General features: G+C 36.9%; 1 protein-coding gene across 2 annotated transcripts in view; it reads left to right on the forward strand.

Moving 5' to 3' along the window:
* Positions 1-1,501: 1,501 nt before the first annotated feature.
* The window catches only part of LOC110129480 (UDP-glucuronosyltransferase 2C1-like), a 45,764-nt gene continuing 34,676 nt past the window's right edge, over positions 1,502-12,589 (forward strand). The window contains exon 1 of one of the 2 annotated variants that reach the window (XM_020880873.2): positions 1,502-2,273. In XM_020880873.2, coding sequence (XP_020736532.2) covers positions 1,553-2,273 — 721 coding nt within the window. In that variant the 5' untranslated portion in view covers positions 1,502-1,552. Of the gene's footprint in view, positions 2,274-10,269; positions 11,081-12,589 lie in introns of those variants that run through there. The other variant, XM_070458321.1, reaches the window with a different exon arrangement.

Here is a 12,589-nt window from a genome sequence, read left to right on the forward strand (position 1 = left end):
ACAGTACTCAACGCAATCTACAGATTCAATGCAATCCCTATGAAATTACCAAGGTTATTTTTTATAAACTAACACAATTTTAAGAAAAATTTTACAGACACAAAGACCCTGAGGTGAAAGCAATTTTGAGAAAGAAAAATAGAGGTGGAGAAATAAGGTCTCCCAGACTACCCCACAAAGCTATAGTCATCAAGACAGTATGGTACTGGCACAAAACAGATACTGATCACTGGAACAGTATAGAAAGTCGAGAAATAAACCCACAGACCTATCGTCAATTAAACTCTAACTGTGGAGAAAAAACAGGATCTTCAACAGGTGGTGCTGGGAAAACTAGAAAGATATATGTAAAGGAACAAAAGTAGAACATAATTCAACATCATACACAAAAATTAACTCAAAATGGATTAAAGACCTAAATGTAAGACCAAACATCAAAACATCCTTTGATTAAATTACAATGATATCCTTTCTGATTCATTTCCGAGAGCATTGGAAATGAAAACAAAACGAACAAATGGGATCAAATTAAACTCAAAAGCTGTTGCACAGCAAAGCAGAACATAAGCAAAATAGGAAGGCAACACTCAGAGTGGGAAAAAATATTTACAGATGAAGAAATAGACAAGGAATTAATATCCAAAATACTGCATCAACACAGATAGACCTGAAAGTTATCATACCAAGTGAATAAGGAATACGGAGAAAGATAACTATCACTTTGTTTATATGTGCAATCTAGGAGAAAAAAAAAGAAATTATTTACAAAACAAAAAAAGACACACACTAAAAACAAACTTATGGTTACAAAATGGGCGAGGTAGGGGGAGCAATAAATTGGGAGTTCGGATTAGCAGATATAGACTACTTTATTTAAAATAGTTGAAGGAACAAGGACTTTCTATACTTACTATAAAGCACAGGAAATTCTGCTCAATATTCTGTAGCAACGTAAATGTGAAAAGAATTTTGAAAAGAGAAGATATATGTATGTATAACTGAACCACTTTGCTGTACACCTGAAACTAAAACATTGTTAATCAACTATAATCCAATATAAAGTTAAAAGTAAAAATAAAATATATCTCCTTGCCTTAGCATCTCTTAAAGGGTATGTATTTCTGGGCTTAAGTGATGATCTCTTCTGTACCTAAAATATTTAGAAGAGTTATCAGTAAAAGAAACACTACAGAGATCTTCCTGTTCAAATGATCATAAAAATAAAGTCAGAAAAAAAATTCCAAAAAATCTAGCCCTAATAGAATATGCAATCACATAATGTCAGGTTTTCAAATATTATTTAGAAATTATTATGGATTTGTGTTTAAGCCTGAGTATATATTTCCTAACTCAGTGTATTGTGTTATATCAAGGTGTTTTTTTTTTTTTTCCCCATCAAAGGAGTTGCTTTTCATTTTAATCCATAATACAAAGTACACAAGTCAAAGTTCAGCCCAACCTACTATGGGCTGTTTGCAAAAGTTAAGGAGAGATCGTTGGACTGTGAGTTTCATGCATTCGGTTTAAGATTTCATTCAAGCAGGAGCCAACCATGAAGACCGTGAAAGGCTTCTGCATGCTTTTCATGCTGCAGCTATGTCTCCTTGAGTCTGGAAGGACGGGCAAAGTTCTTGTATGGCCTGCGGATTTTAGTCACTGGATTAATTTACAAGTGATTCTAGAAGAACTTCACCTTCGTGGGCATGAGATAACTCTTCTGGTACCTTCACAAAGTATTTTGATTGATCATACCAAGATTCCCTATAATGTGGAGATCCTCCAGCTTTCAGTAACTAAAGAAGCTTTCATAGAAGAGCTCAGTACCCTGATCTATAGAGAAATTTTTGAAGTGTCAAAACTCTCATGGTGGGTAAGGCAAATAAAACTGGCAAACTTAGTCAGACAATATTTATTAATAAACAAAAGAGTGTGTGAAAGTGCTGTCACAAACAAGGAGTTACTCAGCAGGCTACAGGCAGCCAAGTTTGATGTCTGTATTGCTGACCCTTTATATTTTGGTGGGGAATTGGTGGCTGAACTCCTGAATATTCCATTTATACTCACTTTTCGGTTTTTCTATGGGAATGTCATTGAAAGACTATGTGCTGGGCTTCCTACGCCTTCTTCATATGTTCCTGGAATCACATCAAGATTTACAGACAACATGACTTTTATACAGAGGCTGGAGAACTGGTTACTGTATACAGTGAGTGATATGCTATATTCATATTATGTATTTCCAGAATGGGATGAATACTACAGCAAGGTTTTAGGTAAGAATAATATGTATATAATAAATTTTCTTATATCCTATAAATAATGTAAACATTTATCTGACTGTATGAAAACTTACAAATGGTATTTTAGGGTGGTTACACTGTTTTGAATGTAAAAATTAACACTGTCTCTCTTTTTTTTTTTTAGTTTTGTGTTATATGACTGAGTAATGATAACATTCTGTCTTCTTGGGGATCTTCCCAACCCAGAGATCGAACCCAGGTCTCCTGCATTGCAGGCTGATTCTTTACCATCTGAGCCAACCAGGGTAACCCTGATATATATCCAAGAAGGAATGTTCTCTATATTTAAGCTTAAGTTTTTGGAGTGTTTGGAAAACCCAAATCTGACAGTGTGTTTAATTTACATAACCTTGAACTACTTCTCTGCGTTCCTCTTCTCCTCATTCACAGCCTGATTTCTTTCTGATTAACCTGCTCTTCTTAAGGCTTTATATTTGTATTCTATGAAGGAATGGTTAATAGATGACCAGGTTTGCTATGTGGTGAGCATGAAACTAGAAAATAAATAGCGTAGTTTGGTTTCATTTGTTCTTGTCTTCAAAAGTATAAAAACAAAAAAAGACTTTTTTCCTATAGCACCATGCTTCTAGATTTTTAACTCACTTCAGTGTTTTGTTCTTGTTGTTTTATTTAAGGTTAGAAGTCATTAGAGATTAACTAATGACTTTTGACACTGAGCACAGATTTTTCCTCTATTTTAGCAAGCCCTTGTACCCTTCTATTTTGCTTTTGAATAATTTATTTTTAGTATGTTTATGTGATTATAGTAATGACATTTTGCATAAGAGGCAAATTACCTTTGAGAAAGCAGTACCTTTCATGTATTATTTAATTATATTTTTTATGATATTACCAATATGCAACATTATATTAGTTTCAGATGGTGACAAAAAATTAGTCAATAGTCAACCCAGAAAAGTATGGAAGATTTCATTTGAGCCAATCTGAAGATTATAGCCCTGGGAAAAATCTGTCAGGAAGCTCTGAGGAATGCACTGCCCATTAGAAATTAAAGAGATGTCATATAGGTTTTTGAGGGAACAGGTTATACCTGAAAGTGTTATACATCAGAACATTATATTGCCAGTTTATGTAGTCATAAACAGTTAGTAGTGGGTCATTGTGACCCCTTAAAAGATTAAGGAAAGAGTGTTAGCTTATGATGGGTTACCTTGCTGGTGTCAGGAGGAAATTACTTTTTTGTAGAGTAAACGTCCCCATGTCTTTGAGGGCATCTAGATAATGTATAATGCAGAAACACATTGCACACTGAAACGGGCACTGCCGGGTGGTGGCTCAACTGGTAGAGAAATTTTTATGCAATATTTTGCTCGCCCAGACTTAAAATAATTTTGTTTCAACACAGGTATACAACAAAATGATTAGATATTTGCACCTATTGTGAAATAATCACCAAATAACTCTAGATAATATCCATTGCTACACATAAACACACATGGTATTTATTTGAAAACTCTTAATTTCTACTTCTGTTATTTCTGAGATTGGACCCAAGTACTGCATTTCACACTCTTTTCTTGGCTATGAGGGGCAGTCCCATTTCTTCTAAGTGATTCTTGCCCATGGAAGTAGATACAATGGTCATATGATTTAAATTCATCCATTCCAGTTCATTTTAGCTCACTGTTTCCTAAAATGTCTATGTTCACTCTTGCTATCTCCTTTTTGATCACTTCCAATTGATGTTGATTTGTGGGCCAAACATTCCAGGTTCCTATGCAATATTCTTCTTATAGCATCGGCCTTTACTTCCGTTTCCAGCTACATCTAAACCTGGACATTATTTTTGCTTTTGCTCCATCTCTTCAATGTATCTGGAGTTATTTCTCCACTCTTCTCCAGTAGCATATTGGGCATCTACTGACCTAGGGAGTTCATTTTTCAGTGTCATATCTTTTTGCCTTTTCATACTGTTCGTGGGGTTCTCAAGGTAAGAATACTGAAGTGATTTTCCATTCTCTTCTCCAGTGTACCAGGTTTTGTCAGAACTCTCTGCTGTGACCCATTCGTCTTGGGCAGCCCTACAAGGCATGGCTCACAGTTTCATCGAGTTAGACAAGGCTGTGGTCCATGTGATCAGTTTGGTTAGTCTTCTGTGTTTTTCATTGTGGTTTTCATTCTGTCTGCCCTCTGATGAAAAGGATAAGAGGCTTATGGAAGTTTTCTGAAGGGAGAGACTGTGGGGAAAACTGGCTTTTGTTCTGATGGGCAGGGCCAAGCTCAGTGAATCTTTAATCCAACTTTCTGCTGATGGGCGGGGCTGGATTCCTTCTCTGTTGTTTGGCCTGAGGCCAAACTTTCAACCCATACCTCCACCAGAGATTCCTGGACACTCAAAGACAAGTCTGGCTCCATCTCCCACTGGCCTCCAAAAATCAAATTCCCTGGGGCTTCTCAGTTGCCGGATTCCCAGGTTGGAAAATCTGTTCTAAGAAAATTTGAACTTTCTTATGAGTGTGGGAAAATCTTTGGTATAATTGTTCTGCAGTTTGTGGGTCATCTGCTCAGCGGCTCTATGGTGGGGCTAATAGTGACCTCCATTATGAGGCTCAGGCCACACCTCGGATAATCCAGGCCTGCTGCAGTTAGAATTCCTGTCCCCACAGCAGGCCACTGCTGACCCATACCTCTGCAGGAGACACACAAACCATCCAAGGTAGGTCTGGTTCAGTCTCTGTGGGATGTCTGGCTCTTGGTGTGTGCAAGAATTTGAGTCCTCCAAGCATCTCTGGTGAGTATGGGGTTTGATTCTAAACAACAACAACAAAAATTCCCTCCTACCATTTTAGTGGGGCTTCTCCTTTGCACTTGGAATTGGGATAGATTTTATTTATTTATTTATTTATTTATTTATTTTTGGTGGAATCCAACATTCTGTCTATGGTTGCATAGCAGCTAGCTGCAGCTTTGGAATTCACACAGGAGATTAGCACATGACTTTTTACTCTGCCATCTTGTTTGTTGATGTCCTTTTCATCATAGGGGACTGGAAGGCAAAAGCAGGAAGTCAAGAGACAGCTGGAGTCATAGGGAAATTTGCCTTGGAGTTCAAAACAAAGTGGGGCATAGGCTAGCAGAGTTTGGTCAAGACAAGGCAATGGTCATAGCAAACACCCTCTTCAACAGGACAAGAGAAGACTCTAGACATGGACATCACAAGATGGTCAACACTGAAATCAGATTGATTATATGCCTTGGAGTCAAAGATGGAGAAGAACTATACAGTCAGCAAAAACAAGACTGTCAGCTGATTCTGGCTCAGATCATGAACTCCTTAATACCCACTTCAGACTTTAATTGAAGAAAGTAGGGAAAAACAACTGGACCATTCAGGTATGACCTAAATTAAATCCAGTGTGATTATACAGTAGAAATGACAAATAGATTTAAGGAATGAGATATGATAGACAGAGTGCCTGAAACTAAGGATGGAGGTTCATGACATTGTACAGGATGCCGTGATCAAGACTATCTCCAAGAAAAAGAAATGCAAAGGCAAAATGTCTGAGGAGTCGTCACAATTAGCTGACAAAAGAAGAGAAGCCAAAGGGAAAGGAGAAAAGGAAAGACATATCCATCTGGATGCAGAGTTCCAAAGAATAGCAAGGAGAGATAAGAAAACCTTCCTAAGTGATCAGTGCAAAGAAATAGAGAAAGACAATACAATGGGAAACACTAGAGATCTCTTCAAGAAAATTAGAGATACCAAGGGAATATTTCACTCAAAGATGGGCACACTAAAGGACAGAAATGGTATGGACCTAACAGAAGCAGGAGATATTAAGAAGTGGTGGCAAGAATACACAGAAGACCTGTATAAAAAAGACCCTCATGACCCAGATAACCACGATGATGTGATCACTCACATAGAGCCAGACATCCTGGAGTCTGACATTAAGTGGGCCTTAGGAAGCATCACTATGTACAAAGCTAGTGGCGGTGAGGACATTCCAGCTGAGCTATTTCAAGTCCTAAAAGATGATGCTGTGAAAGTGCTGCACTCAATATGCCAGCAAATTTGGAAAAATCAGCATTAGCAACAGGACTCAGAAAGATCAGTTTTCATTCCATTCCCAAAGAAAGGCAAAACCAAAGAATGCTCAAACTAAGGAAAATTGCACTCATCTCACACGCTAGCAAAGTAATGCTGAATATTCTCAAAGCCAGGCTGCAACACTGTGGATGTTCAAGCTGGATTTAGAAAAGGCCAAGGAACCAGAGATCAAACTGCCAACATATTCTGGATCATAGAAAAATTGAGAGCTCCAGAAAAACATCAAGTACTGCTTTATTGAAATGTGAAAAACTTTGACTGTGTGGATTACAAAATAATGGAAAAATTCTTCAAGAGATGGGAATACCAGATCACCTTACCTGACTCCTGCAAAGCTTGTATGGAGGTCAGAAGGAACAGTAAGAACTGGAAATGGAACAACAGGCTGGTTCCAAATAGGGAAAGGAGTTCATCAAGGCTGTATATCCTCTCCCTGCTTATTTAAATTATATGCAGAGAACATCATGGAAAATACCAGGATGGATGAAGCACAAGCTGGAATCTAGATTGCCAAGAGAACTACCAATAACCTCAGATATGCACATGACACCACCCTTATGGCAGAAAGTGAAGAAGAACACCAGAGCGACTTGATGAAGGTGAAAAAGGAGAGTGAAAAATTGGTTTAACACAACATTCAAAAAGTGAAAATCATGGCATCCGGTCCCATCACTTCATGGGAAAAGATGGGAAACAGTGGAAACAGTGAGAGACTTTATTTTCTTGGGCTCCAAAATCACTGCAGATAATGACTGCAACCATGATATTAAAAGACCCTTACACTTTGGAAGAAAAGCCTAGACAGCATATTAAAAAGCAGAGACATTACTTAGGCAACAAAGGTCCATATAGTCAAAGCTGTGGTTTGACCAGTAGTTTTATACTGATGCAACAGTTGGACCATAAAGAAGGCTGATCATGGAAGAATTGATGCCTTTGAACTGTGATGTTGGAGAAACATCATGAGAGTCCCTTAGACTGCAAGCAGATCAAATCAGTGAATCCTAAGGGAAATCAATCCTGAGTATTCATTGGAATGATTGATGCTGAATCTGCAACTCCAATACTTTTGCCACTTGATGTAACGAGTTTACTCTTTGGAAAAGATTGAGGGCAGGATAAGTAGGGGAAGACAAAGGATGAGATGGCTGATTGGCATCAGTGACCCAGTGGACATGTGTTTGAGCAAAGTCTAGGACATAGGGAAAGACAGTGAGACCTGGTATGCTGCAGTTCATGGGGTTGCAAGGAGTCAGATTTGACAGCTCAACTGAAAAACAGCATCACCTCACACCATTCAGAATGGCTATCATCAAAAAACCTACAAGCAATAAATGCTAGAGAGAGAATGAAGAAAAGGGAGCCCTCTTGCCCTGTTGATTGGAATGTAAATTGATACGGAGACAATGGAGAACAATATACATGTTCCTTAAAAATACCAAAAATAGAACTACTATAAGATCAGGATATACTCTAAGAAAACCATATGTGAAAAAGATATATGCACCTCAAATCTCATTGCAGCACTATTTATTAATACAGTAGCCAGAGCATAGAAGCAACCTAAATGCCCATCAACAGATTAATGGATAAAGAAGGTGTGGTACATATATACAATGGAATATTACTCAACCACAAAAAGAAGTGTAACTGGATAATTTGTAGAGAGATAAATTGACCTGGAGTCTGTCTCAGAGTGAAGTAATACAGAGAAAAAATAAATATCATATATTAATGCATACATGTGGAATAAAAAAAAAAAGGTACAGATTAATCTATTTGCAGGCCAGGGGTGGAGATGCAGACATAGAGAACAGACATGTGAACTTGGGAGGGGGGGTGAATTGGGAGATTAGGTTTGACTTATATCCCCTAGCATGTGTAAAACAGATAAATAGTGGGAACCTGTTGTATAGTGTAGGGAGGTCAGTTTGGTGGTCTGCAGTGACTTAGATGATAGGATGGGAGTTCACAAAGATGTCCAAGAAGGAGAGTAATATATACACATATAGCTGATTCACTTTATTGTACAACAGAAACTAACACAACAATATAAAACAACTATACACCAATAAAAATTTTGGAAAAGAAATAAAACTATCACTGTTTATGGAAAATATGATACTATATATAGAAAATCTTAAAGATACTATGCAAAGCTACTAGATCTTAGAAATGAATTTGTTAAATAAACAAGATACAGAATTAACTCATAGAAATTTGCTGCATTTCTATACACCAGCAATGAATGATCAGAAAGAAATCAAAGAAAAAAATCCCATTACCATTTCATCAAAAATAATAAAATATCTAGGAATAATCCTACCAAGGAAGCAAAAGACCTGTGCTCTGAACAGGATAAGACACTGATTAAATAAATCAAAGATGACACAATCAGATGGAAAGAATTGGAAGAATCAATATTATCAAAATTACTATAGTACTCAAGGCAGTCTACAGAGTCAATGCAATCCCTTCCAAACTAGCAAGCATATTTTTCATAAGCTAGAGCAATTTAAAAAAATTGTGCATACAGAAAAGTACCTGAATGGTCAAAGCAATTTTGAGAAAGAAAAACAGCGGTGGAGGAATAAGATGACTCCCTGACTTCAGGCTTTACTACAAAGCTACAGAATCAAGACAATATGGTGCTGAAACATAGATCAGTGAAACAGGATAGAAAGTCCAGAAATAAACTAACAGACCTATTGCTAATTAATCTATGACAAAAGAACAAAACTACAGTGGAGAACAGACTGGCTATTCAATAAGTGGCACTGGGAAAACTGGATAAATACATCTAAAGGAATGAAAGAAGAACATTATTTGACATCATACAAAAAAATTAACTTAACATAGATTGAAGACCAATGTAAGATGGAACACCAAAACATTCTGTGAATAAATTGCAATGATACCTTTTTTGATCTATTTCTTAGAGTAATGGAAATGATAACAAAGCTAACAAATGGGATCAAATTGAACTCAAAAGCTGTTGCACAGCAAAGCAGAACAGAAGCAAAATGAGAAGGCAACCCTCAGAGTGGGAGGAAATATTTGCAAATGAAGAAACTGACAAAGAATTAATCTCCAAAATATTGCAGCATCACAGATAAACCTGGAGATTATAATATTAAGTGAATAAGGAATACAGAGAAAGACAACTATCACTTTGCTTATATATGCAATCTAAAAAAACTGGATACAAATGAACTTATTTATAAAGCAAAAACAGACTAACACACTATAAAACAAACTTATGGTTAGAAAAGAGGCCAGGTAGGGTGAGCAATAAATTGGGAGTTGGGATTAGCAGATACAGGCCACCATATTTAAAATAGATGAACTAACAAGGACTTACTATATGGCATAGGAAATTCTGCTCAATATTCTGTAACAATGTAAATGTGAAAAGAAGTTTAAAAAGAATAAAATATGTATATATGTGTGTGTGTGTGTGTGTGTGTGTGTGTGACGCTAACACATTGCTAATCAAATACAATCCAATATAAAATTAAAATTAAAAATAAATCTCTGCCTTAACATCTCTTAAAGTATGCATATTTCTGGCATTAAGTGATGATCTCTTCCAAACCTACAATACCTAGAAGAGTTATCAGTAGAAGAAACACGGCAGAGATCTTCCTGTTCAAATGAGCATTGGAATAAAACAAACAAAAAATTCAAAAACTTTAACATTAACAGAATATGCAATCACATAATGCTGGATTTTCTAGCTTTACTTAGAAATCATGATGGATTTGTGTTTAAAATTGAGTATATATTTCCTAACTCAGTGTATTGAGTTTTTTTTTTTTTTCCTATAAAAGCAGTTGCTTTTCATTTTAACCCATAATACAAAGTACACACTTCAAAGTCCAGCCCAACCTACTATAACTCGATTGGGGTTGTTAAAGAGAGATCTTCGGATTGTGTTTCATGCGTTTGGTTTAAGCTCAGATTTCATTCAAGCAGGAACCAACCATGAAGACCGTGAAAGGCTTCTGCATGTTTTTCATGCTGCAGCTATGTCTCCTTGAGTCTGGAAGGACGGGCAAAGTTCTTGTATGGCCTGTGGATTTTAGTCACTGGATTAATTTACAAGCGATTCTAGAAGAACTTCACCTTCGTGGGCATGAGATAACTGTCCTGGTACCTTCACAAAGTCTTCTGATTGATCATACTAAGGTTCCCTATAATGTGGAGATCCTCCAGCTTTCAGTAACTAAAGAAACGTTCATGGAAGAGCTCAATACCCTTCTCTATGAAGCTACGTTTGAACTGTCGAAACTCTCATGGTGGGAAATGCAAATAAAACTGGCAAGCATAGGCAGAAAATTTTTATTAACTATCAAAAGAGTGTGTGACAGTGCTGTCACAAACAAGGAATTACTCAGCAGGCTACAGGCAGCCAAGTTCGATGTCTGTATTGCCGATCCTTTAAGTTTTTGTGGGGAACTGGTGGCTGAACTTCTGAATATTCCATTTATATACACTTTTCGGGTTTTCTATGGGAATGTCATTGAAAGACTGTGTGCTGGGCTTCCTATGCCTTCTTCATATGTTCCTGGTGTCACATCAAGACTTACAGACAACATGACTTTTATACAGAGGCTGGAGAACTGGTTACTGTATACAGTGAATGATGTGATATATTCATATTATGTATTTCCAGAATGGGATGAATATTACAGCAAGGTTTTAGGTAAGAGAAATATGTATATAATAAGTATTCTTATAGCCTATAAAAATGTAAATATTTATCTGACTGTATGAAAACTTACAAAACATATTTTAGGTGAAGAAGATCCAAGCACCTGTGGCTACACTGTTTTGAATTTAAGAAGTAAAACCACTCTTTTTTTGGTTTTGTGTTATATGATTGAATACTGATAACATTCCCTCCTCCAGGGGATCTTCCCAGCCCAGAGATTGAACCCAGGTTTCCCCAAATCTGACAGTTTGCTTAATTTCCATAAATCTGGACTACTTCTCTGAGTTTTGCTTCTGTCTTTTTGCAGCCTGTTTTCTTTCTGATTAGCTTGCTCTTCTTAAGGCTTTATATTTATATCCTGTGAAGGAATGGTTAATTGGTGGCCAGGTTTATAATGCATTGAGCATGAAACTAGAAAATAAATCATGTGGTTTGGTTCCATCTGCTCTTGTCTTCCAAGTGTAAAAAAAAAAAAAAAAAAAAGATATTTTTCTAAAGGACCATGTTTCCAGATTTTGTAAATCACCTCAGTGTTTTGCTTCTGTTGTTCTATTTAAAATTGCATTAGAGGTGAACTAGTGACTTTTAACCCTGAGCTCAAAGTTTTTCTCTACTCTGATTTGATCATACCAATGTTCCCAATAATGTGGAGATTCTCCAGATTTCAGTAACTGAAGAAACTTTCATGGAAGAGCTCATGAAAGTCCATTCACCCCTTCTTTCATTCCTTTTGAATAATTTATTTTTTATTATTTTTGTGTGATTATATGATTATGTTAAATGAATTTTGCATAAGAGGTAAATTACCTTTGAGAAAGCAGTATCATTTTTACATTATTTAGTTAGATTTTTTAAGGTATTGCTAACATGTAACATTCAGAAAACTAAGATCATGGCATCCAGTCCCATCACTTCACAGAAAATAGATGGGAAAACAATGGAAACAGTGGAAACAGTGGCTGAGTTTATTTTGGGGGGCTACAAAATCACTGCAGATGGTGACTGCAGCCATGAAATTAAAAGATGCTTACTCCTTGGGAGGAAAGTTATGACCAACTTAGACAGCATATTAAAAAGCAGAGACATTATTTTGCCAACAAAGGTCCATCTAGTCGAGGCTATGGTTTTTCCAGTAGTCATGTACGGATGTGAGAGTTGGACTATAGAGAAAGCTGAGTGCAGAAGAATTGATGCTTTTGAAGTATGGTATTGGAGAAGACTCTTAAGAGTCCCTTGGCCTGCAAGGAGATCCAACCAGTCCATCCTAAAGGAAATCAGTCCTGGGTTTTCATTGGAAGGACTGATATTGAAGCTGAAACTCCAATATTTTGGCCACCTGATGGGAAGAGCTGACTCATCTGAAAAGACCCTGGTGTTGGGAAAGATTGAGGGCAGGAGGAGAAGGGACCACAAAGGATGAGATGGTTAGATGGCATCACCAACTCAATGGACATGAGTTTGGGTAAACTCTGGGAGTTGGCGATGAACTGGGAGGCCTGG

This window comes from Odocoileus virginianus, chromosome 29 (genome assembly GCF_023699985.2).
Source record: "Odocoileus virginianus isolate 20LAN1187 ecotype Illinois chromosome 29, Ovbor_1.2, whole genome shotgun sequence".
NCBI classification, from domain to species: domain Eukaryota; kingdom Metazoa; phylum Chordata; class Mammalia; order Artiodactyla; family Cervidae; genus Odocoileus; species Odocoileus virginianus.